This window comes from Amia ocellicauda, chromosome 18, assembly GCF_036373705.1.
Source record: "Amia ocellicauda isolate fAmiCal2 chromosome 18, fAmiCal2.hap1, whole genome shotgun sequence".
NCBI lineage: Eukaryota > Metazoa > Chordata > Actinopteri > Amiiformes > Amiidae > Amia > Amia ocellicauda.
The window spans coordinates 25135411-25162882 of record NC_089867.1 but is presented as its reverse complement, the minus strand read 5'-3'; the positions used below and the strand labels follow the sequence as shown (position 1 = coordinate 25162882).

Below are 27472 nucleotides of genomic sequence, written 5' to 3'. Positions count from 1 at the left end.
AGAACATAAGAGATTTCAGATATCGACTGAGCAGCCTGGAGGCTTGACCTCAGTGGTTGATCATCACAGGCGTCCAACAAACCCCGTCTGAAGCGTGAGGGTCTGAGACGCAGGCGGTTCACAACCCCACAGCTTGAAGGGGAGAGCGGATCTGATTCTGAGCTGACAATGAACATAGCCAGCCCAGCAGGAAGTAAATGCAATATCTGCACCTTTACTTCCTGTTCCAGTCTTAATCGCACCATTGTTGCAATGTGGAAGGAGGTGTTGCGAACCACTGATTTTCCAAGGCATGCTATCTACAGCCTCCAGACAATTGCACTGAAAACACGAGTGTGTACATTTTGTTTTATTTTATTTGTACCTTCAAGCTGTAAGAGATACCCTGGAGATGGTCTTGTGTGTCAAGTGGCCCCTGTCTTTTACAACAAAACTAACCAAAAACCTATGTACACTCAATAGCGGGAGAAGGATCAAAACCTGTAAACAGTAAGTCAAGCAATCAAGGACAAAGCTTCAGGCAGTGGTTCATGCATCACATGGTTGTTCACAGCGACAATCACGGTGCAATCTGGAAGTACAAACAGTGATCAAAGGACAAGTGGACTCTGGTCGGTACTTTGAGTTTTTATTAAGGAAGTATAGCACAACTATACCTCCACAGACAGGCCTCTCCTGAGACAGTGTGTGTAAACCTTGTCCTGTATGAGCACCCAGACAATGCTACTGCTAAAGAACTCTTTCACCTTCGTAAGAAGCACCGCAGAAGAGCACAGAAAACAAAATTATGCCCCCAGACCCTTTATCACAATGTAATGCACAGCTTGAGTGATTGATTATGTATTAACAGCAACTATGGAGAGAGTATGAGGGAAAATACCCACATTCCTTAGTAAAAGAACAAAACAAAACTGTAAAACTCTTGGCTCTTTGTCACATCCTTTTTTGTCTATGTGTACTGTTTCAAGTGTTGTCTGCTTATTAGGTCAGCTGACCCTGTGCCATTTGCTGGTTTGTGTGAACATTCAAAATAACCTGAAAGCTCCTACAGTGAAAATCGCTCAGGCCACCCTTAAGGGCCAGTCAGGCACAGCGTCCTGGGGCTGTGAGCGACTTCCCCTCCTGAGCACAAACAGCCGTAGGATTGTGAAAATATGTACACAGCTTTACACAGAAGGTGGACCAGATAAGCAGGACACTGTTCTCTCTTTAGTTCTCTAAATGTGTGCCATGAAGTAACACACCCAGGGTGGTTTTAGTGTCATTTGAGGAATCTGCTACAAACATGTCTGTAACCAAGTGTGATCTTCCTCTCATTATGAGAGCAGAAGGAATCCTCTCTTAAAGGGACAGTGATGTTTCATTTCCAGTTGCACAGGCCCAAAGTTCATCAGTCTCTCTCTTTGAGATAAATGCATTTTTATCATTTTTTGCTGGACAGAATGATCTTAAGAATTTTTTTGTGGTGGTGTTTGTGTTTTTCTTTTTGGTCCTGTACCATAACAAGGCAAAACTGTAAACACCTGGCTTCTCCCAATGGGGTGGAATGTGCATTGTTTAGAACCGCAGATGATCTAGTGACCATATCCCACGAGTTTAAAAATGCAGTTAGTCAATCAACTCCATTCAGGCAGTCAGGGTGGCTGAGAGTTTCTCTGGGCGGAAGGGCATGCCTTGAGTGCAGATGGGACCTCGTAGACCTCCGTTCCTGAGTGACGCCTGACACTCGCGTCAAGCTGGCTCGCCCTGATGCGTGTCAAAGAGTCAGCCAGGCACGGATCATTTCAACACTTTCTAACTGTCATGTGCACAGCGGACCCATTGGGTCACACCAGTGAGGGGTTCTTGTGCGTCTTGTCGGACAGCGTGTAGATGCCCGTGGAGATCTGCTCCAGGGACGTGGGGCTGGTCTTCCGGCTCATGTGCCAGTAGAAAGTCCAGTTGCAGATATCCTCGGGGAGGTCGGTGCTGGAGATCGTCCGCTGGCTGCGGGCCCAGAAGGTCAGGCCGGTCAGCAGGCTGTTGAAGCACATCGTCCACAGGATGTTGACGCTGATGTAGGAGGGCACGGCGAAGTCCACGAGCACACACATGATGTTGATCAGCAGGAAGGCCATCCAGCTGAGTGTGTAGCCCATGGTGATGCTGAGGAGGAGTGGAGGCCTCTGCCACTGTCCCACCTGCTCGGCGCACTTTCCCAACTCCCCGTGCCCCTCCTCGGGCAGCTGGCTGTAGCGGTGGGGCGGCTTGCTGTGGACCAAGTTCTCCAGCTCCTCGTGGAACAGCCCCAGCCGGTGCATCACGCGGCACAGCAGCGGCAGCTCCCTCCAGAAAAACAGCAGCACAGCGCCAGCGGCCAGAGCTGCAGCCAGGCAGCAGTAGAGCGCCGCCTTGCAGTCCAGCACGGGGCAGAAGATGGCTGTGCGGCCGTCCGCAAGGCTTCCCTCCAGGAGGATGGAGATGCTGTGGTTGTAGGAGAACCAGCTGGCATAGGCCCACACCAGCAGCACCTGCGTGCAGTACAGCCCCGCCCGGCAGGGGGTCAGGGGGTGGAAGTGGCGGTGCATGTTGATGGTGTAGTCCAGCAGCCCCAGGAGCAGCACTGGCAGGGGCAGCTGCTGGTACATGGTGGAGCTGTGGGCCAGGATGGAGCACATGAGCTCGGGCAGGTACAGTTCGCTGTCCCTGCTGAACTGCACTGCCAACACACCGCATACCATGGCCAAGTCGGCCAGGAAGAGCGAGACGCAGAAGAAGCCCAGGAAGCAGCTGCTGGCCCGGCGGAAGTTGGACGCAAACAGCAGGCAGTTGAGCAGCACCTTGAACAGCAGGACGCCCAGGAACTGCAGCGTGTTGTCCTCCACCATGCGCTGGCCGATCTCCGTCTTCAGGATTGCCATCATCTGCCACGTGTGCTCGCCATTCACACACATCCTGTCAGTGTCTTTGCCCCCCGTGGCAGCCCTACGAGAGAGAGAGAGAGAGACTCACTCACAACATGCTCCAGTGTCAATCTGCTCACCGTAAACCTCACAGCCATCTCTGTTACCAAATGTCAGTTAGTTAATTAGCACGCATCGCTTTATGTAATTGGGGCCTGTGGGATTATCCTGCACTGAATCCCGTGCTCCCCTCACCTGATTTCTGAAGTGTGGCTGTGCGGACTGGACTGATATTCTGTGGGGATTGGGGAAAGCTCAACAGGAGGCAGCTGAAAGAATAAGCGAGTGCCATGTAGGAAGATGACTCAAGTCTCAGGGGACTTGGCCACACCCTGGGTCAGGATTCCCTGCCGGCTTATCACTCTTTCAGAAGGGGGGAGAGTTTTCAGTTTTTCATCTCGCCCCCCCAGGAGAGGCCTACGTTGCATTGTTTAAGATCCGTTGACAAAGACGTCTAAGACCTCCAGTAAACATCCATTATTCCTGAGAAAGCCAGCAAGTTAAAATCTGACACCCGATCTTTATTTGAATGTTTCCTGTCCTGCTTTGGGCAGTATGCAAGAGACTGTACAAGGAAGTACATTAATATATATCTGAGCAACAAAATAAGTAAAACTGTTGCATACCATTGAGCACGTATTGTGGTCGCTACCTAGGTTGTGTAAGTCTTCTGTGTATCGTTTAAGAGATGTGTAACCAGTTTCCTCAAATCTCAACAACACATATATATTATTATATATATATATATATATATATATATATAAAAATAATATTATATATATATATATATATATATATATCTAAAAAGAATGGGTCTGCAATCATTTTAGAGTTATTTTCCAAAACAGAAGTACATTTTTTTTATTGTATTTATATTAAAACTTTTTTGTTTTTGTTTTAATATAACCGTATACATGTAGAGACTGAACAGCTACTGTTAACAGTGTTAAAACAGTGTTAAAACAATACATTGGAAGATTAAAGGATCATGTCACAGTGCAAAACCGTCTTATAACTGGAAAACAATAATTCCCTCTCCCCCAAATCTCTGTAGATCTGACTTTCAACCCATGGAGTTCTGTATTCATGAAGATATGTAGTGAGGGAGAACGTTGCCTGACGTGTAACTTCAAAATGTGTAGTACATCACCACAATCAGTGCTAGAAATAGTCATGTGAATGTGTCATTTTGCTTTGTTGAGATATTTCAAATGCTTTTACTGAACCATGAGCAGCACCGATGTCGCTCTTGCCAAAAACATGCAGCAGTTCCTCCAACATGCTGAACAGCAGACCTCTCTCTGTGATGCAGTAAACTTCATGATACCAACACATGCAGAAGAGGAAATATACTTTGCTTACACATTTGCATCATTTGCAAAACCTATCAAACATGCCCTACGATATAAACAATCAGATTCTCAGGAGACGGCAATGCAAGTGGAATGTCAAACATGCATTTCAAACGCTTGGATGTGTGAGAGGACAGTATCCCCTTAGCAGGTTTCTAGGATTCATAACCGTTTTCCCCTTGCATAAGATTATACAGACCTTGTTCAGAAATGTGTAATATCCTCTCTTCGTGGCCAAGCACAGCCCGTCTCCAGGAGGATCTCTTCTTTAGACCACTGTGGCGAAGGCGAGCTGCATGCTGTGGTTGTGTTGCTGTCAGTGAGGAGCCAGTGGACTGCACTACACACTCTGCTCTGCCTTGTGCACACCGCCTGCTCTTTTCTTGCCTGGGGAGCTCCCAGGAGCGGAGCTCAGACACACCCTCCGCCCTGCCATTGGCCTGGCTGACAGAGGCGCGGCCGCCCGCAGGGGGACAGGTGCAGTGCTGCACACGATGAGCTTGTTTTTCTTTGCTGAGGCAATTCTGCTCAACAGTCACCAAGCCATCTACAATAGGCCGATCTCGGGTAACATACACCTGTCCAGGAGAGCTGTAGCCTCCCACTGTGTCCCAGCGAGCCGTCTAACTGCTTCTCTGATCCGCCAACCCACAGGACAACTTTTTATTTAGCCATCGTTAAATATAAAACGCACAGCTGCTCAAAAATAAGTTGTTGTTTTCAAAAGTAACTGAACAAAACATTAAAAAATAGAGAGGATTGTGCAGAGTGGCTGTCTCCACAACACAACCTTTGTATAAAAATATATATCTGAAAATAGAGTGCGGTAAACCTAGCTCTCAAGTCTCACACATTGAGGCCACAACTCCCAATCGGGTAAATACGCTTCCTCAGCCCCCACACCTCGGCCCATTAATTTATCTACTACTAAACACGATACATGCAACACATTGTAGCAAATAAAATTGAACACATTTCTCAAGAGTTGTAGAAAGTTTGTAGTTTATTTTTTATTTTAAAAACTTGTTGATTCTGTCCTTCTATAATAGGAGAGTTTCCAGTCCCAAAAACTGACTGTTTTTGGGGGGGGGCTCCAAAATATTCCTGCTCAGGGGATAGTACCCTGTGTTGTGATAAAGCTAGCAGGAAACGGCAATAAATGAATGATGACCCTCGGCTCCGATGCTCCTGTTTAAAAACACAAGGGACTGGGAGGTATGGCGTCAGGATGGCCCCCTCCAGAGCATGTAACGACGCCCACCTGAGGCATAAGGCACCTCTTTGCAAGGTGTGCTGGGAACTGTGTTCAGTTATTGATGGGTGTGTAGCTCCTCAGTGGTTTTGGGTGTTTCAGTGACCATAGCTGCACACTTAACAGTTTGGCAAACACACATCGAGCTTGAGCAAACAAACCAACAGCCAGACTGAGCAATCCACATCCAGGACACTGTGTACATTGTGCAAAAAACACTTAGTTCACATCTAAAAATAAGCAATGTAAATATGTCTGTCCAGGGCTCAGAGCTGCTTTTGGCTCCTAGATTTTCAAATTTGGTAGCCAATTAGAAAGTGTAGAGCCCATTTTCTCCAGAGAACTCCAGAGAATAATGCATTTTTACTGATATTAAACTCATACTAGCAATCATATAAAATGTGCAAACTTATTTAATAATCAGACCAAGAACACAACAGCCAAACTTAATACAAGTTGACAAAACACCAGCTGCAGTTAAAACTATAAAACTTTCACAGAAAAGAACACAAGTGTGACTGTGTAGAAGTGTTATGCTTTCATAACTGACCACTGCTGAACACATACCACACACCACTGCATGGCACCAGTACAGATGTCACAGATCTTGGAAATGTAACATCGATTTAAAACTATAGAGCATTCCCCCTCCCCCACGACTCCACAATATATAATATTATATATATATATTGTATATATTGTGCTTAGTAATAACCTTTATTTAAAAAATTGTAACATGTTCTAAAATGTTTATATTGCGTGCCTTAGTGATGACGTTGCCCAGAGTCGAGTTCCCTCGATGGGGATGTCATGCCCATTGCGGTCCCCTGGTCTACGGAATGAAGGCGAATCTGACCAGTTATTATGTTATATAAAACAGAAAAATACAACATTACTGGGCAGCTCACTCACTCATCGTGTTTCTGAAGCAGAGGACGGCATTAACCTTCCCCTCAAAACCAGCGGTAGTGAATGCAAATGAATGTATAGTATGGAAACTTAATTAAGCCTCCCCTGCCAACCACCGCTCGTGAATTTGAGCCCAGCTGTCAACATCTGTTTAAGTCTCCAGTGTATAATTATGGTATGTATTATTTATAGTCAGCCTGGACCTGTATATCAATGCCTTCGCAATCCTGATGTATGCCATGAAGACTTTTGAATTAAATTGAATTGAATCGAGCTCCTACTGCAACAAAGGAAAGCAGAAACTTTAGTTTAAGTGGGCGGTTCTTTTTAGGCCTTGCTTTTTCAATCCCCTAAGGTGCAGTGAAACAGGTGAGACCCCCTGCTCTTAGTGAGCCAGTCGAAGGCTGTCCGATGTCTGTGCACCGGGTGGAACCAGCAGGATCGCAGTTCTGAGAAGGAAGTTCCCAACTGTAGTGTTTTAATTGTACGTTGTTGAATTGCATGAATTCTGTAAGACTTTGTCTAATGCGTCGTGACCCAATTGACTGAATAAAACTGAGATGAATAGCCAGGTATGCAAGGCGTAACAGAGTAATTGGGGGTGGTGGTTTGCAGACCTATTGAGGATTGTGTGATTCAGGTGGCGAATGAACTGGTTTTTCCACTTAAGTGATAGCGTTGCAAGTGAGAGAAAGGAACTGACAGCTGGTGCTGCAGGATGTGTTCGGACACGACAGCACCACGTGTGAGGAAGTGATACCGGCATGGCAGCGGTGCCAAGGGCTGGGTGTCCGCAGGTAAACACCACTGTTGTACCCTTGAGGTAGATCATCCAGATTGCTCTTGTGAAACCCAGCTGTCAGAATGGCCAACCATTGTAAGTGGCTTTAGATAAAAGCATCAGCTAAGGCTACTGTTAGGCTACAGTTCTTAGCAGATGCCCTTATCCAGGGGGACAATATCATCTACATACAATATAAATGAACAATACATGAGTTGGGGTCAATTCTGAATTGAATTAAATTTCACAGGTCTGAGTGTGGAATGGATTATGAACTGGAATTGAGACGCATCACAATAATTCTGAGTATGAATGGAATTGGAATTGGCATTTATAAGGGTCTGGAATTGTCAGTTCCATTTGAATTCTGCAAAGGAGCAGCAACTTTTTTTTATTTAACTAAGGGATGGAATGGGAATTGGAGGAATTTAATTGAAGAAGTGAATGTACAGAGGGGATGGAATTGGAGTTGAACTGGTGGGATTTACCCCATCCCTGGAATTGCACTTCTATCTGAACTGAAGGAATTGGATGAGAGCGCGAATTGCATTGGAGCTGAATTAATGGAATCAACCCCAACTCTGATTTCCCCTTCCCCCCTTTCCCTTAGCTCTTAACTTTAATATCTGCACTTATTAGCTTTTACAATCTTTTATACACCGATCAGCCATAACATTCTGACCACCTGCCTAATATTGTGTAGGTCCCCCTTTTGCAGTCAAAACAGCCCTGACCCGTCGAGGCATGGACTCCACTAGACCTCTGAAGGTGTGCTGTGGTATCTGGCACCAAGACGTTAGCAGCAGATCCTTTAAGTCCTGTAAGTTGCGAGGTGGGGCCTCCATGGAACGGACTTGTTTGTCCAGCACATCCCACAGATGCTCGATTGGATTGAGATCTGGGGAATTTGGAGGCCAAGTCAACACCTTGAACTTGTTGTTGTGTTCCTCAAACCATTCCATCCACGTGATGTAAAAGAAAACGTGATTCATCAGACCAGACCACCTTCTTCCATTGCTCCGTGGTCCAGTTCTGATGCTCACGTGCCCATTGTAGGCGCTTTCGGCAGTGGACAGGGGTCAGCATGGGCACCCTGACTGGTCTGCGGCTACGCAGCCCCATACGCAACAAACTGCGATGCACTGTGTGTTCTGACACCTTTCTATCAGAACCAGCATTCACTTTTTCAGCAATTTGAGCTACAGTAGCTCGTCTGTTGGATCGGACCACACGGGCCAGCCTTTGCTCCCCACGTGCATCAATGAGCCTTGGCCCCCCATGACCCTGTCACCGGTTCACCGCTTTTCCTTCCTTGGACACTTTTGATAGGTACTGACCACTGCAGACCGGGAACACCCCACAAGTGCTGCAGTTTTGGAGATGCTCTGACCTAGTCGTCTAGCCATCACAATGTGGTCCTTGTCAAAGTCACTCAGATCCTTACGCTTGTCCATTTTTCCTGCTTCTAACACATCAACTTTGAGGACAAAATGTTCACTTGCTGCCTAATATATCCCACCCACTGACAGGTGCCATGATAACGAGATTATGAGTGTTATTCACTGTCAGCTGTCATTTTATGGCTGATTGGTGTATATATTCTTTATATATTGTTTACTATATATCTCCTATACACTTGTGTAAATTGCATTATGCCTTGAACTGCACTGCATTATTGCACTGTGTATTGCTCTTATATTTGAGCATTTGAGCCCTCTGAATAAGGGCGTCTGCTAAGAAATAGGATTTATTATTATTATCTGTCAGCTCTTCTCAGTCTCTGGCTGTCATGGAGTGGTTTATTATCTTAAAGAGTTGTCTTCTGTACCCCTTTAATCCCTGGGTGGCAGTGCTTGTGTTTACAGTCTGTGTGCAAATAGTCCTGTATCCAGTGCCTCCCTGGCAATCCTATGTTTGCACAACACGGGCCACACGACGCATGTGTCCAAGTATGTTGTCGGAATAGACCCTGGCTGCTTTAAATTGAATGCTACCATGCACAAAAACACTTTTCCACTGCATGACTGTCTGCATCTGGTCACTGGTGGATGCATAAGGCTAAGGTGTTAGTTCATGCATGCTCTCTTTTGTGCTTGGTGTCTTGTACAGCCACTTTATTTCTCTGCATCTAGCCTGGGTCTTGTGTCTGCAGCATCCTGTTCTGCAAACAGGATCCCTGCACTGCTTTTGTAATTGAGCTAAATTATCAGCATGATTAACAGTGCTAGCTTCAAAGAAATCAGCCGAGATTCTCTGTGTATCCATTTAGAGATTCTTATGGACAAATTGGGTTTGGTGTTTTTTTTTTATAAAATTTTTTGAAATTCAATAACCAATCCTATTCCCTTTTAAGTGGTAAAAAATTCATATCCTTAAATGCAGTTTTCTGTGTTTTTGTAGGTGGCTACTGTCATGCACAATTTATTCTTTCATTTGAAAGACAAAGAGCTCACAGTGTGTCTCGGCTGCCTCTGAAGCTGGTCCTCATGTGGGGAGGCTGTGTCGGTACAGTGTGTAAATTGTTTAGTATTTTCCTCAGTTGCCCGTCTGATGCCTATTGTTTTGATTGTACAGTATTACATTCTTTCTCAACATAAGATCAGAGAACAAAGTGGATATTATACTTCAAACCAGCTGCCTGAATATGTTTAACAAAACATGCAAGCATAAAATTAGTGCAATTGTTCTCCAATCTTAAACACGGCACAGATTGCTCAGCTGAAGATCTTTAGTTGTGTTTCTTTCCTCTTTGATCAATGTTAAATAGCACTGTCCTTCTGTTCGATTTATCCTTTATCCTCCATGCTGGGTTACCTATCTTGACTCTGCGTGGCTGTTTCATCAGACACTAATCCTAACACAAGCAATGCACAATATAATTAAAGGCTCTTGACTCCAGATTTGACTCCTGACATTTTGAACACTGCCCTTCCCAGCATACTGTTCACGTTACACAAAAACACAGTGCCTTGACCGAGACGAGAGGTAAAGCCCTCTCCTGTTTGAAGCGGCCATCTCTTACAAACGATCTCCCAAAGATATTTATATCTACTCTCCCTACTGGACGCACCGAAGAAACCAATGGCCCTTTTACTACCGATCTCCGATGCTCCTAGCCATTAAGAGGAAACCTTTACCTGTCTTCTGCTGTCCTTTGCTGGACGTCCCTCCGCAGGTGTGTTCCCGGGCCTGTGATCAGAGCTGCCTCCTGTTATCCTGGACCAAACCACATCCCTTGCTTTTCTGAGGACGGCAGACGCTGTTACTTGAGATCTGAGATTCGTGCATTGGAGTTGCTTAGACAAAATGATTGGATGTCCCTCGCACGGCCTTGGAGCCCTGACCCTTAGAGGACAAGTGGGGCTTTTCATTGGCGAGGCTGCCTGGCCCAGCCCCCTCCACACTGCTTTGTAGCTGGTGCAGCTTCAGGCTTACACTGTTCATTTCCAGGGGCACAGCACGCTCAATCACAGTGCGCCGCGGGGGGGAGTCTTTGAGGTTTTCCCACAGACATGCACAAATGTCCGCACTAATGCAGTTGGATTCCTGGCACTACGGTCGTGTACCGCGTATTTCCTATCTCACCCTTGTAGCCAAACTCTGCAAAGCACTTTGTAAATCCTTTTGTAAAATTTACAATTCCCTTCTGTTCTGCCCTGATTCTAAACTCTCAAACACACAACTTCCCTGCTTTCTCCAGGGCAGAGATGCAAGTCCTCGTTTACAATAGCAGGGAGGGCCGTGCTGTTGATGGATTTACTTACAGCTGTCAGAAGAAAGAATATATTTTCTCAGTAGTGCAACTGTCACTAAGTCTGGCAGAGTATGCAAAGTTAATCTTTGAGGGACTGGAGAGCAATCAGAAGTAGGAGCCTGAGGGAAGGTACACCCAACCCCTATTGTCATGGAATGGAAGCCAGGAGGAAGTGTTTACCTTGATTTGCTCTCGTACCTCTTTCAATTCCTGGCATGGAAAGCAGTGTGAAGTAACTGGAAATAAATCTCGTGGTATCCTGAAGTTTCAACCACAGAAAGTATTGACAGACCCAGGGGGAGTTTGTTTTTTTGTTTACAATGGTTCTCTTCCGGGTTCCTGCGATGCTTGTTATTTTAAAAGGCACTTAATTTCAATGCGGTTTGTACATGTAAAGCGTGTGTCTTTGGCAGTTGTCATTTTAGATCTTCCAAGTTGCTAGGTCACCCCCAGATAAGGACTAAATACCGAGGCAGGATCTAATTCATATTAGTTTATGGTGCTGGGAAAGAGAAACTGTAGGGTTGAACAGCAAATGGCCTGGATCTGTGTGCATGTTTATCTTGCACAGGGAGTCCGCAGGCGGCGGCAGCTCTGCTGGAGCACAAGCATCGGTTAAACTTTCACAGTTTTTCTCATTAGTTATTACCCCTATAGAGAGCAGATCAGTGTACTGTGTTTTGTGGATTGCAAACTGTAAATTTGCCTAACCAAAATGTATTCCATTACCTCATTAAGACATTGTTTTAAAGGGGTCTTTGATTTTTACCTGAATATAACTATCAAATAAATATAATTCAAAAACTGTAAATCGCCGTTGAACCAATCTAGAGAAAGCACCCAGTTCACTGTTTCCTCCAGGCTTACTGGATCAGTGGTTAAAATAATCCATTATGTCTTGACTTAAAGGGGAACGAGCACAGTCTCTAAAATGATTGGTTTAAATCAGTGATTCTCGATGTGTGGTCCTCAATCCAGCACTGGTCCAAGCCGGACCTCCAGGTGGCCCGTGGGCTAATGCAATCCAGAAATAATGACAATGTTTATACCTTTTTGTTTTGGAGATGGATCGCTATTGTACTTATGATATTCAATTTAATAATGAATTTAGACAAACTACCCTGATTTTAAATAAATGCCACATTTTCTGTTTTAACTATTTAATTTCTTACTGGCTGAAGTAACCCGTTTGCTGTTACACTCTGTTAGAAATATGAGTGAGTCATTTAGTATTACTGGTATTTAAAGATGAGCGAATGCGTTTTGTTACCAGGGGTGGGGGCTGGGTGGTCCATGGAAATGTTGGCAGCTGAGTCGTCTGTGGGCCCAAACATTTTCAGAAACACTGGTTTACATGGGCTTGTGTGTTGGTAGGAGTGACTAAGGAAAGCATCTGTGATTTTCCTGTGCAGTTCGATCATTTTAATAACTTCTGACCCTTAAAAGTGTCACCTTTATCACAATCATGGCTGCTATAAACGCCCCAATGGAGAGCACTTTGGTGTCTCAGGATGTGACGTTTCAACACTTAACAGAGCAGAGAAGACTACATCTACAAAACCACAGGCCTTGTCTTCCCCACAGCAACTTGGATTATAATTCAGTGGCAGTGTGACTGTATGGGCCGTGATCACCCGGACACATTGAGACGGGATTGGATTTTAAAGTAGCCTTTCAATGGAAAAACATTAACATTTGAATCGGGCAGTATTTACACCTTTGCCAAATTGAGTCCCATTGCACAGTAATAAATACATCAACTATTTATTTATTTAATTCATTATACAGATCAAAACTTGCTGTGGCCCTGAAAGGTTATTACACATTTGTCTTGTTCTTCTTTATTTATTAGCTGTTATTAATACGATTTAAGTCGTATATATCCTGATTAGCATTGGACTAAAATAACATAGACTAAATAACTAAAAGACTAGTGCTAATTTGGGTCAGAGGAACCAGCCCTCGATGTAATATTGATAACTAAGCCTTCACTATGTTTTGTACTTGTTTTTAGTACATATGAAATACACTGATCAGCCATAACATTATGACTACCTGTCTAATATTGTGTAGGTCACCGTTTTGTCACCAAAACAGCCCTGACCCGTCGAGGCATGGACTCCACTAGACCTCTGAAGGTGTGCTGTGGTATCTGGCACCAAGACGTTAGCAGCAGATCCTTTAAGTCCTGTAAGTTGCGAGGTGGGGCCTCCATGGATCGGACTTGTTTGTCCAGCACATCCCACAAATGCTCTGTTGGATTGAGATCTGGGGAATTTGGAGGCCAAGTCAACACCTTGAACTCGTGATTCATCAGACCAGGCCACCTTCTTCCATTGCTCCGTGGTCCAGTTCTGATGCTCACGTGCCCATTGTAGGCGCTTTCAGCAGTGGACAGGGGTCAGCATGGGCACCCTGACTGGTCTGCGGCTACGCAGCCCCATACGCATCAAACTGCGATGCACTGTGTGTTCTGACACCTTTCTATCAGAACCAGCGTTCACTTTTTCAGCAATTTGATCCACAGTAGGTCGTCTGTTGGATCAGACCACACGGGCCAGCCTTCGCTCCCCACGTGCATCAGTGAGCCTTGGCCACCCATGACCCGGTCGCCGGTTCACCGCTTTTCCTTCCTTGGACACTTTTGATAGGTACTGACCACTGCAGACCGGGAACACCCCACAAGAGCTGCAGTTTTGGAGATGCTCTGACCCAGTCGTCTAGCCATCACAATTTGGCCCTTGTCAAAGTCGCTCAGATCCTTACGTTTGTCCATTTTTTCCTGCTTCTATTACCAACTTTGAGGACAAAATGTTCACTTGCTGCCTAATATATCCCACCCACTGACATGTGCCATGATAACGAGATGATCAGTGTTATTCACTTCACCTGTCAGTGCTCATAGTGTTATGGCTGATCGGCAGGGGCATCGCAAGGGGGTAGGCATCCCAGGCAATTGCCTGGGGCCCCCAAATGGGAAACGCTGATCGGCGTATAATGTATATTTCTGTATGTATTTTGTATTTAACCGTGTTGTTTCCCCTTTAAGATGTCAGATTTCATCACCACAATGTCTCTGGTCACATCCTATTGAGTATGGAATTAATGTTAATGCCAATGGATTAATAAATCACAGAAGATTAACCACTGCATCTTGATTACTTGATTTAGTAGTGCAAGCTGATTCTGTCTGCCTGTATGCACATGCACACTTAAGTTTGGCCATTTAAATCACTTATTTACATTACTGCACTGTTACTGTTAAGGACAATAAAATATAAAAAACATTCAAACACAAGCTACACCTAAGAACTCCTGCTGTCTACAAACTAAAACTGGAACGCTCTCTGAACATGTTTGCTTTTTATTGGTTACTCAAGGAAAACCCGTTTTGCTGCATTTCCAGTTCCTCAGCAATCCCTGTTAAAGAAAGTTAAAGTTAAAGAAATGTAAAGAAATACAAGCACACCACAGGCCCTCCCCTGGGGGTTACAGTGGGTGACACTGCGTGGCTGAGAATTCCAGACTTTTTTTTTTTGTGGAACAAAACATTTAGACATTTAAAACATTTAGACAGTGCGGCTACTGCACACACACCACCAAACTACAACAGACCTCGAGTTGTGTTTACATTCATGATGGCAATTTCAAAAATAAAAATAAACACTGGGAACATTTACAAAGTAGGTAGGGATGTGTACTTTGTGGGAATGTAAAGCTGGCTTTATAGAACTTCATTTGTCAACAGACTCTGAAAGTGTGATAAGAAGAAACAACTGATATTATGACAGAAGGGTAGCGCTCAGCAGCTCGCCATCATCATCCAGGGAAACGTGTGCCCCATGGGTCAGATATAGACTTTCAAATAAACCAGGCGCCCTGATGACCAAACTTCTCCAACTATAGCCTTCATGGGTTTAGAGAGCCAATAGTGGCAGATCGGTAAAAGTTCTGATCCAAGATGTGTAGTGTCTGCAGGTGTTCTCAGATACAGGTTTCCTGATTAATGATTTGCCTGTGCTTTTGTCCTCGCAGGAGGTGGGCAGGATGAAGATCGAGCTCTTCGCCGATGTTGTCCCAAAAACGGCTGAGAATTTCAGGTAGGATTTCGGCAGAATCGGTCGAGTCACATCCCTGCCCTGGGCCGCTGTAGGGACGTGACCCGCAGCTCAACATCTTCTGCACAACTCTCTCTAGAGACGTCCCCATGGGCATCTGATGCACACAGTGACAGAAAGCCCTGCGGAGTGTATTTCTACAGCCATCAGTGCAGAGCTTCAGCTATTCAGTCACGTGGCACGAACACGAGCACGAACACGAACACGAGCATTAATAACATTGTGACTAGGGCCATGTGTGAGCTGGAAGGGAGATCTTATTGGCAGCTCCTGCTCGGAGATCTACACTGGCAAACCTGAATATCTGCCTCAGGAGAGATGGCCTGCAATGCAGGTTTTTCAGGCATCTCTGTGACGGGGATTGGAATTGCAATTGGATTGGATTTTTATGTGTAGCAAACAAAAGGGAAAAAGCACACCGAGAAGTATTTCACTGATGGAGTTACTAGGCGCTTTTACACAGCGATTTCTGACCCGGATCAAGTGCATTGCATTGGATCAGGATCAGAAATGGCAGTGTAAACGCTCGGTGATCAATCGATCTCTCGGGGAGATGGTACAGATCCGGATCAAGTGCATTGGCTGAAATCTGTTTTGACAGTGAATAGAGGCAGCAGCCGACTCCAGGGTGTGATTTTAGGTAGGCGGGGACAGGAGGCTTTTAGTATCGATAACCTATCTGTCTGTATCATGAGTCACTCCTCAGTGGGTCAACATGATCCGTGTCCGGGAATGGCCCGGCTCAGTCTCTAGAGCAGGGGTTTTCAAACCGATCCTGGAGTACCCCCTGCCCTGCTGTTTTTTGTTTCAGCCTAGGTCTTAATTACTTAATTGAATTGTATATTGTTTTGTTTGGTCAATTTAAGGATTTAATTAAGCAATTAAGACCTCAAACCAGCAGGGCAGGGGGTACTCTGGTCTGAGCTCTGCTAATCGGGGAGGGGAATAACAGTGTAAGCCTGAGGACTGACCGAGAGTCACACAAAGTACACTTCACAAAAAGACAAGAAAGGGGATTATAGGTAAAGATGGGCGGTTTGAAATGGTTTACCCGACTCTCTAATGCCCATTAGGGAGGATTACTGGCCTCTGACTGACCAGCACTTCAAATAAGGATGCATTGTGTGCCGAGTGTGGAACTAGATCGCAGTACAGACCTCTGAATGAGAACAGGCTGTGTGATTAAACAGATGTGTACTTCATAGCTGTAACACTGGCCGTGAGTAATATAGTACACACAATATACACAGTATAGATATATAGATATGGTAAATGTGTGCCTCGTCCAAACGATAGGCCATCTACCCTACCCTGCTGTAATTTATTTATATTCCCCTCTAGTCTCCTTCAGTTGTTTCTGCTGCTGTTTGTTGCCAACAAATCGAACGGGAAAACAATCATTCTGCAGGATTCAAACTGCTCTTTATAGACGATAACGTGTGTGTGTTTGATTTTTTTTTTCCTTTTCCTGTCTTTCAGGCAGTTCTGTACCGGGGAGTTCAGGTGAGCTAGAGTGCCGGCCCGCCCTTGTCGGGGAAGCGGACCACCCTGCCCGTGCTCAGCAGAGGAAGCCCACACTGTCCACAGGATTTCTATAACAATATATAGATGAATGAATTATCTAGCACTATTATTGTTATTAATCAGACTATCAACTGACAGTGATGCCTTTTAAAACAGACCCCATGTAGAGTCTAAATTAAACAGTCAAGTAAAATGTAGCACCATATGAAGCAACAAGAAATGCAAGGAAGGATTATAACCCACATGAATGGCGAGTGTGATGGGAACTGAAGTCTAAAGGGAAGGTGCTAGCGAGAGGGGTCTTCTGAGAGGAGTAAAACTACAGCAAATAGTTTAATTGAACATTTTAAATCATACTGAGCAGCTGCCTAGGAAGTCATTTTAAGGGAAATACCAATAAGGAACTGACACTAAATTAAATCAAAACCTCAGACAATCTGACATTCACAAGTTCTGCTACCATCTGGTTTGTTAGTTTGTTTTTCCTTATTCCTGCCGGGCTAACACCTGATCATATGAGCCAGCAATCTTGGGAAACCCAGAATGTCAGTAGGCTTTCATTAAGACTTTATATAGGAGTGATTTGGGCTGCAGAATAATAATACAGTAGAGTGATGTGTGTAATCTCTCCAGTGTTCGCAATGTTATAATCAGTGGTCTGATCGCTCCCGTTTGGTTTCATTTCACAGGAAGGACGGTGTGCCTATAGGATACAAAGGCAGCACCTTCCATAGGTAAGCACACTATTATTATTAATCATTTATTGGCAGACTCCCGTATCCTGGGGACTCACAGGTTACACAAACCTGTCTGTGTGAGTCTGTGCAGATTCATTACAAATACCCTTGCTGCCCGGGCCGCTGTTCCTGCCAAGAGTCTTCTATAGATGCTGCTTTCCTGAAGCAAGCAAAAGTAAATACAAAAAACATTACATTTTCTACCAAAAGGGCCTTGCATGCGCCCCCCCCCCCACACACACACGAGTTAAAGATAAATAGAGAAGACAACGTATGTTTTCTTTTGACAGATTTTTTTTGCTTTTGTTTAAATTCGTTCGTTTCTGTACAGACAACCTGGCTTTGTTCAATGTGCTTTTCACTCTGAGGAACGCCTCCGATACTGGCGACAGATACGACAGTCAGTGGCACAAGGCGTCGTGGCGCAGGGGTATTAGCGGACTGCCAGAGCCATGCTGTGTTTAATTCCAATTACATTAGATTAGCAGTTTTATCACCCACACCGCTCCATACAAGGTGCTGGCAACTGTCATGTTCTCAGATGTGTGACTGTCTGATTTGATAGATAACTAAGTAACTGCGCAGTGGTGTTAAGTGTTTGGAAGTTACACTTGAGTAAAAGTAAAAATACTGTATCAAAAACTTACTCCAGTAAATGTAAAAAGTCTCCCGTTCAAACAGTACTTATACCAAAAGAAAAAGTAAATATTGTGATTTTAGCAATAAAGTGAATGTGCATGTGTTTGTGTATGAGCTTTCTAAAGGAGGCACACAAGATTGAATTGTTTTAATCCAACATGTTTTCAAACAATTTAGGCTCTTTTATGGTTTCTCCATTTTATCTTGAAGAAAACCATGTCTAACAAAAACAAATGTTATTCAGGCACAGATCTGTAAATGTCTGTTCCAGCTGGCGAGTGCAACTTTCTGCAGTTTTTGGTGTCATCTTCGGGCTGCAAACACCACAGAAAACTTTGAATCTGTTTAACAGTGCCTGCGTGAAATATTAATTTGTGAAGCAGGACAAGCGCATCAGAAGATTGCAATTCTGGTTAATTTTATGAGATTGCTGAGATCGGAGAAATTAACAAAATTAGCGAGAGTGTAGGCTCTTTTAAAATACCCCAAAACAAGTAAATCCTACCTTTAAAAGTAAATTATTTTATTTATAATTGTAGTTGTGAAAATTGTGGTTGTAAAAGTAAAAGTAGGCACAAATAATAAATACTTAAGTAGAGTACAAATACACGAAAAACGTACTTAAGTACAGTAAATTAGTATTTGTACTTCGCTACTTTACACCCCTGTGACCGCGCATGCAGCCTTCACACAGGCAGCCTTTGCCAGCGGCGGCAGAGATCGTACAGATTCCCACAGCCTTGTCTTGGGGTTGTGGTGAAACGATACGAATCACCGTGAGAAAAGGTAAATATTATCAGTTGAGCACAACAATGGGTCCAGTTTCTCAGCTGCAGGTAGACCAGACCAGGCCTAGCTGTCAAACTTGTGAGAAATGAGGGCAATGCAAGTCTTTCTGTGTTCGTTTTATGTTCACATGTTTGTGTGTTGAGTGTCTGATTAACCATGTTTTTCTTTATTTGTTTAGGGTGATCAAGGACTTCATGATCCAGGGAGGAGACTTTGTGAATGTAAGTCAGTCAATCAGCTGCCAGTGACCTTTCAAGAACATAATCCGCATTCAGTGCCCGTCATTTTCCGTTATAGTCGGTCAGCTTCGACTGCCAGCCCGGGGAGTTCGTTCCAGACTGCCGATGCTCTCTGTGTGGCTTTTAAGCCTAGGCCTTTAAGCCTAGTTTCCGTCTATGTCCCTGGGTCCCTGTTTCATTGTTGGTTTGAAGAGGTTCCTCTGGATTGACGTGACCGATACCCTTCATGATTTTGAACATCTGATTCACTTCCTTTGTTTTAAATTCTACACTTTCGACAATAAGTAGTTTTGAAGATTGTTTTCTGCCCATTGACCAGGTCTTACTCCACACACGTACGCTGCCTTGGACTCCTGTGGCTTCTAATGTTGAGGTTAATCTTTTGTGGGGAACTTTATCAAAAGCTTACAGAAAATCTAGATGCATTACCTTGCACGCTTTTACATTATCAAGGCGTAATCATTTCTCTAAACCCATGCGAACTCGCCAAGAACCGAGTTTCCATTCAGGCGTTCGTCTTATTATGTTCCCGCGTGATTTTATTAGGAGTAAAGGTGAGGTCAGCTGACGATTGCTCTGATTCTCCAGCTCAGATATGTCCCTTGCTTATGCATAGGTGTTGAACAACTCCATCGAGGCATAATAAGGCTTGAAATGTATGTATATGTGACATTTACCTAGTTTATTTGTCAAAAATATCTTTCTGATGCTCAGCTTATCTTTAGGTCTAACTGCAGTTTCGTGTCTGCTAGACTTCTGTTTGACCCCTGTGTGCAAGAGCAGCAGCTTCCTGTGTCTGTAGAAAGGATCACCATTGATGTGTGATGTCATATTTGCTCTTAAAGAAACTGCAAAACCCGAACTCATAAATTCCTTCGTTGACTCTTCGGGTGTGACCCCAGCAGTTGTAGTCGGCACAAGCCCGGTTTTGAGAGTCAGTTGGGATGTTTTAGTTATAGATCGATGAATAATTTCCCTCAGTAAGAATAAAGTAAGTAAATGAGAGTAAACGGAGTTGTCCAAGTCTGTTGAGGCTCCTCCTCTTCGTGCCCTCGGGTTGGGAGGCCTGCCTGGGGCACGCTTTGAGTTTCTTCTCCTAACGCGCTAATTTAAAATACATGCCACACCTTGCTCTTTGTCTACAGTTACCCAGTTTCTATCTCCAGGCTGTTTTCTTGGTGCCCCTCTGCTGTTGTAGTGTTGGAAGAAGCCTTTGCATTAGTTTCAACCCGCTTGGCTGTACATGTATATTTTGACATCCTTGAGATTTCTATCTCTATGCTTTGTTTGTCCCCTTGATGTGCCCTTGACAGCTTTTTCTTATTTTTTTATTTGTTGATCTATTAAAGCATTTAGGTCAGAGGTGTTTGGACCTTGATTGGCTTGTTTTAGGAATGAAATGTATTTGGGCATCTAGTAAGATGTTCCTATATTATATGTATAGCCATCCTTTAGTATAGCTCTAGTATTATATGTATAATCAGCCTTTTTCTTCTCAATCTGTATGCAGTCTTCCTACATCTACCTGCAGAATCGTTCTTTACTTTGTAATCACTTGTTTTACACCCTGTCTTTGATATCGGAAAAACAAATGCCTTAAAACGAAACATTCTCTTGATTCCTAGCGGTGAGTCGGTCATCAGCGTGTCATCTCTCTCTTTCCTCCTCTTCTTCTTCTCTTTCCTCTCCTCTTCCACTTCTCCTTCTCAACCAATTGTGGTGGATCGCATCTACCATGAGCTCCATATGTGATGAGATCATGTGTCGCTACATCTGTGTCCATGTCTAAGCTCATAAGGTGAACATCTGCTCTGGATGTGAATTGGCTCAACTGCAGGCTGTTCGGAGACGCAGGTTCCCAACGAATCCTCCATCGTAGAGAAACATTCTGTACCTGAGAATATCTGGCAAAAACAGAACTGTTTCAAATTGTAACTAGGCACCACCACCTTATGTCAGTCATGGGTGTACAGCGACTGTCATGATTAAGTCACTAGCATGTGAACACCACTCTTGGTTAGACACACAGAGTAGGGGGAACTCGTTGGGCAGTTGAATAATTAAAGAAAAGCACATGATATTAAATACCAGCTGAAATGCATCCTTTGGCCTCCTCCGTGTGTCTGAAGATGATTCATCACTTTACCACACCCTGGACCCACTTAATGGAAAGTCACAGACCTAACTGGTGACTGATTTAGAGGCCGAGGCGCTGTACTATCTTAGACATGAAGGCTGAAGTCCGCATGTATCGTAAACCCAGCTATTCCTTATCAGAACGCCAAGTCCCTCCTGCAGTGGCAGGTTATGTCTCTACCCAGAGAGACACGCAGATGCACAATCAAATTCCCACTGCTACAAAAGCAACGCTGATCTTGTTAATCACGGTTGCAGGACTCAAAGGCTGTTAAATATTAAGCATTCACTTCGAGAGTATAAATAGCACAGCTGAAGTATTAATGAAACCAAATACTTTAATTTGAAATCTAAAGGAACAATGTTCAAATATAGACGGTTGTGTTCAGTTTTGGTCGCTATGCTACAGACTTTGCTGCCCTTTCTATGTGGACCTGAATCTTTTTATTCTTCAGGCAGAGGTGAATGAGGGGATTTCACTCCAGTGGTCCAATCCTGAAAGTTGTCCGTTGAATCGCAAGGGCTGCGTTTACATGCGAGTTTCCATTGCCATTTACATGTCTGAGGCTGAGTTACAGTATTGGTGTATAGATAAATGTTGTTACCATTTTTGTCCCGGTGGACTTGCCGTACTGCTCTGAGTAGGCAGTTGGGAACCTAAAGTCAGACATGATTTGAACAGAACCTGTGTCCAGAACAGTTACCTGAGAACATGGGATACAAATCAGATGACATCAAATATAATCTGATAATTTCTCCTTTGTTTCCTTTGCTGTCCATGTGCATTTTTCCAGGGCTTTTCCTGCATCGTATTGCTGTACCAGTGTATGACCCCAGACTCCACAAACAATACGACGAGCCCATCTGGACATGAAAATGGTTAGGACTGCCAATGTAATTCGGCTGGGAACAACTTCAATCTGTCGCTTAAAGCACAACCTGAAAGTGGCATGTGAACGCAGCCATTGAGTTCAGCGATGGGGCAAAGAGCAGAAGTCCCGAATGGAAATTTAAAATGAGGTGCGACCATGTTGGAAAGGATTCATGGGACAGGAGGTTTCAGTCAATCATCTTTTTTTGGAACCACTCGGAGACCGTGTGGCTAATCGGGCCCACACAACTTTTGCCTCGTTATGAGCTGTATAATCACCCATCTGAAGGGCAGTCCTCTCTCTCTCTCCATTGAAGCAAGCATTAATTTGGACGCAGCCAATCGTAAAGTTGCACACTGTTATTAGGAAATATCTGACTTTCTTCCGGACTTACTCTTCAACTAAAGATTGTGATCTATGACAGGATGCCAAACCTACCTAGGCCCTGTTTTCTGGGACTTGTTCCTGGTAATACGTGCAGAATGATCAATGTTTAAAAAGGTTTATGCAGCCTGATAAAGGACCAAAAGAGAGTCTGCTTCATAATCCATTTAACCCATCAGTTAAGGGAGGCATTGCTTTACACTAAGAGTTGTGGAGATCTGGAACAACGCGGTCGTTGCAGCAGGGCCGGGGCTGAGCACGGCTGGCATCAAGCTGCTCGTCCATTGTGGCTGCACTGCTTTCACACTCACACAGCAGCCCGGGTTTTGACCTACCTCAGGAGATGGGTCAGCCAGCCAGCCTGCCAGTACTGACCCGGCTGGGACCCAGCGAGGCAAAAGCCACCCTTATCCAGGGCGACTTACAATAGATCACATGATTTTTGCACACAATTACCCGTTTTTTACTGGAGCATTCTGGGTACAGTATCTTGCTCAAGGGTCCAACAGCAGTGCCCCCCACCTGGGACTGAACCCACGACCCTCTCAGAAGACCAGAGCCCTGACTGCCAATCCACCCTGTAGCCCCCGAGGCTTCCTGTTCTAGTGTGTACATGGAATTGAATATGCCTACCGTGTGACTGCAGTAATCTGTTTGCATGTCAGGGCTGGTCCTGTTTGATATTGACTGTAAAAATATACAGTGACAATGTTGTTGGATACTGTGTAATGTTTTTACAGTATAATGTTTATTTTGGATCATAATGCCAAGCTGAAGACAAGGAGTCACCGGCCAAATTATGAAAAGGAATTACAGGACTTCATGTGGCCTGTTGTTGACTGTGTGTGACTTCAAGGTTGGAGTCGTTTACATGAAACGCAGTCCCTCGTCTGGCCAGGACTACATGAACCCCAGGTGTCTGCAGGGTGACTGTGGTGCAGTGATGTATATCTTAGCTTTAGGATCTTTGTACTGATTACATCACGAAAGGGAAACTGCCCCCTGTTACAAAGAATTATTCAAATTGTTTAAACTGTGGTGAGAGAACAAAGAGCCCTTTGAATTTCCTTCTCCCTGATTTGAATATGAGACCGTGTGTGCTGCAGCTGTCACAGCCGGCTTACGCCAGAGCCAGTGTTCATGGGTTAATGTTCTCCTTTAAGGAAGTTTACTAACTTTTTTATTTTTTTTTGTGAAGAGACATGGGCTGGTAGAAAACCAAAATATGGGCATTTTATATTGTCTCCTTTGCTGCCCTCTTGTGTAACAGTTGTGAATTAATGGCTGCTTTTTCTACAATCATATCTGACATTGGAAACATTTAATCTCCTTGGAGAAAATCACGGATTATAATTTTGGGGGAATTATATCCTGACCGGTATTGTTTTGGCTGGAATATTGGAACATATTTTATAAATCTATTTGCATTTATCGCAAGGAAATCAAATCGCCTTCGCTGGGAAACCAGTGTGGTATCACTGCTTACTATATTCAGACAGATGTGTGATTTGCATAGAGCATTGCTGATCCCACTTGTAAAAGTACAGACTAAATATCAGACCAGATTCACTTGTGCAGCTCCCTTGCAGTTTGCGATGCGGAAACTTCTAGATTGTGTGAAAAATAAATAGTCACAGCGATCTGAGACGCCTGGGAGTGAAGAGCCGTCCATTTGTAACGTATCACAGAGTGTGTTATTGTATTGAGTTGTATTGTATGGAGCAGGAACGACTGCATTCATACTGACAGCCTCAGTACCAGGAGCCTTCTGCCCCCGACTCCCCGTGTGTCACCCGGGGCGGCTGGATGGCTGGCCGACTTTGGGATGAAACATCAAAATGGGATTAGCTTGGAAATTACTTTGCAGCAGTTTAAATGCCATAGGCAGGCCTGGGTTAAGACATTTTGTGGCTCTAGGGTAGGAACAGTTTGAGGCCCCTCCTTAGACAGAACAAATTAAAGATAAACATACAGATGACCTGAGGCTGGGCGCTGAGTGCCAGTGTAAAGGCAATTAGTGGTACTGATGTTACAGTGAGGAGAGCCTACAGCCTACTAGTAGACCAACAGAAACCACATGAAAGACACCACCATAAATCACTACCAATACGACCACAACAGCAGGGCTCTGACAGACAGCAATAGCACGGCCGCTGACCCCCCCACTGGCAAGAGCACGGCGGCGTTGTTAGGTCATTGACCACGTAGAGCGGTGTCCACATTAGGGAGAACAGAATGGAGTTCCTCACGCTTCAGTGAAAGAAGCGTATACCGTGGTGACTGGGCAGTACTGGCGTTTGAAGGAAAATGAAACAATTGAAGGAGTTCATCAGGATTTTTTAAATCTAAATCATTGTTAAACCTCCATTGCAAATTGCGGCCTGCTTTGTGTATTTCAGTGACCCGTGGTGGTGACCTCTGACCCCATTTTCCATATCTCATATGTGCTCTGCGAGAAATTAATGAAACATGTGGAGCCCTAGATAATTGCCATTGTGGGGGGAGACCAGCGCTTCACTTTCACTGTACAACTGAAACAACACGCCGTTAAACTTCGCGACAATAATGCTTCCTCTTTGAGGTGACGGTCAATACCATATACCCGGCGGTGCGTGAGCCAGACGGGAGTCGCGTTACACCGTGCTTGACCAGTTTCATGTTCTTCAGAGCTCTGCGATGCATTCTTCCAGTCACAAAACCCCGAATCGGTAGTCGACAGAATAATAGATAGGCTTTCCCAACTGATGGGGAAAAACTACTCAATCTTTCTCGATTTCTGAGAGAACATATAAAACAGGCTTTGCGGAAGCATTGGCACTGGTTCTTGTTCAGATCACAGTAACGATACCTTCACACCCTTGTTCACACCCAATACGAGGGTAATTCCTCTCTCACGGCCCCCCAGCATGCCACATTGGATGAAGTTATGTCAACATCAGAGTCAGCGTAGTTAGTAAGGTCGACAGCCAGATCGCTACCTGTCTCTCTGCTGTCTGGCTCATTATTGTCAGCAGGTCAGTGTGTAAAGTGTGTCAAACATAAATAGGCAGCATCTCTAGAGATTTTAAACTTAGTGTTGATGGTAATCATTTCTTCTTGCAATGGCACGATGAGTACATCTGCAGGACAAAAGCTCAGAAACGCGATCACTAAAACCAACACACATTATAATTAACATCCGTACTTCCCTCACTGAGGCCCCCTGGTGGCTCGGCCCCAGACTGCAGCCTATGTACCTATGTGGTTAACACGGTCTGTTGATTCATACCAGCAGAACACAGTCATGTTTCAAGGTTTGGTACTAGTGCAAGTGTTCCTATGTTGTCTATGTTTGCCGTGTGTGATTTCTGAGCCGTGTGCTCCTCTCCCCGCAGGGCGATGGCACTGGCATCTGCAGTATCTACCGGGGCCCCTTCACCGACGAGAACTTCAAGATGAAGCACTCAGCGCCCGGCCTGCTCTCCATGGTAAGAGCCGTGTGGCTGACTAGGGCAGGAGCTAGAGACGATGTGTATAATAAATGGATCTATATATTTAACTGGAAAAAGGCTGTTATTTACTGGCTTAGCCCGGCCAGGCAGGGTGGTGCAGTAGGCAGTGAGTAACACCCTCTCTTGTGTGGCAGGCGAACAGCGGCCCCGGCACCAACGGCTGCCAGTTTTTCATCACCTGCACCAAATGCGACTGGCTGGACGGGAAGCACGTGGTTTTCGGTGAGTTGGTGCCGCCCTGCAGGGAGAACTCGGCTGTTATCATCGCGGCTTCGGCTGGAGCTGGAGAACGTCAGGAATGTCCTCAAATCAGGGGCCGAAGTCTTGTGTGTGTCTTCAGGGGGTGCTTGATAAACAGACATTGTTGTTGGTCAGGGGCAGTCCAGTCCACTTCTCTGCACATGCCCCTGGATTTCACTTATCTCCTGATGCTCCGGTCACTGTTCCTCTCCTCCGCTCTGTCTGTGTGAGAGCCGTCTTATCCGTCTCTACTGGGATTGTGTTTAGTGACCGCTCTATTTGTTTACAAAGATAACACACCACAAGGTGCCTGAGAAGAGATTATTAATTTGGAGATCAGTTCACAAATCTGTTTGAGCGCCGTGGAAAAGTCAGCGACGCGGCACTTCCGTGTCTCTCCCTGAGAACGGCTCATCTGGAGTCGAGGAACGATTGCACCACATCCACCCACTATTATTATTGGTGCCTATCGTTATACTTTATCAACTTTGATCCGTTTATTATGGTCATTGAGAGTTAGCTAGAACAAAGACATGTAGTGGTGTAACTTTTTATAGTGTTTACAGTTTTAATTGTTGCTTTCTTTTTATGTTCTAGGGAAAGTCGTTGACGGTTTGCTCATCATGAGAAAGATTGAGGTAAGTTTGTCAAATAATCAGTCATTACTGTGTATAATTACTGAATCACTAATTACTACTTTGTTATTAATGATTACTTACCTGTGATTGATTCAGCACACCTGGTCAAATGTTTGCTAAGATCATTGCTAATTGGTGGTCCTGTTTGGTCTGATTGTGATTCAGTGAAATGATTATGTTCTAGTCTTTAAGTGAGGGAGCTCACAGTGATGTCAGAAAGGGCAGCGAGGTTCGTCTTTTGGACTGAAGCGTTTGCAGGGAGTGTTTTTTACATTTCCCTGTCGCCTGTGCAGCCGCACGTCAAAACGCAGCAGTCAGGAAGGCTGCCGGACTCGGGTATCACTCTCCTTTTGATTAGCGAGTCGCAGGGCTTAGTGATTTTTGTACCTGTAGCCGGCACCGCGGGGCAGCTTTAGGGAGATCTCTGGGTAAGCTGTTCAATTCCATTCCGAGTTCACAGACTCGGCGCTGCGAAATCGAGGTATATTCCTCGGGAGCTCCCAGGAGTAAACAGGATATTGTCCTTAAGGGGATTAGTGTCCTATATCACAAGGTGTTATATAAAAGGTCTTTAGGATAAACTTAGCTGTTTGGCCTGAGGATCTGAAACGCTAATCTCGTTGTAGGCCAGGATTCACAGACGCAACCAAATGAGACGTGAAATTTGAGTTTCTC

At 44.7% G+C, this 27472-nt stretch overlaps 2 protein-coding genes across 3 annotated transcripts in view; one reads left to right on the top strand and one right to left on the bottom strand.

Annotated features, from left to right (window-relative positions):
* The window catches only part of ppih (peptidylprolyl isomerase H (cyclophilin H)), a 32727-nt gene that overhangs the window by 3226 nt on the left and 2029 nt on the right, over positions 1-27472 (top strand). For both annotated transcript variants that reach the window (XM_066691189.1, XM_066691188.1), the window contains exons 2-8: positions 15026-15090; positions 16588-16611; positions 17322-17366; positions 18976-19018; positions 25803-25895; positions 26054-26141; positions 26757-26797. In XM_066691189.1, coding sequence (XP_066547286.1) covers positions 15026-15090; positions 16588-16611; positions 17322-17366; positions 18976-19018; positions 25803-25895; positions 26054-26141; positions 26757-26797 — 399 coding nt within the window. The remainder of the gene's footprint in view (positions 1-15025; positions 15091-16587; positions 16612-17321; positions 17367-18975; positions 19019-25802; positions 25896-26053; positions 26142-26756; positions 26798-27472) is intronic.
* Positions 608-4671, bottom strand: LOC136713761 (probable G-protein coupled receptor 160). The gene is made up of 2 exons (XM_066690974.1): positions 4494-4671; positions 608-2964 (listed from the first exon to the last, which is right to left on the bottom strand). The coding sequence occupies exon 2, from the start codon at positions 2931-2933 to the stop codon at positions 1827-1829; it is 1107 nt and encodes a 368-aa protein (XP_066547071.1). The 5' UTR covers positions 2934-2964; positions 4494-4671; the 3' UTR covers positions 608-1826.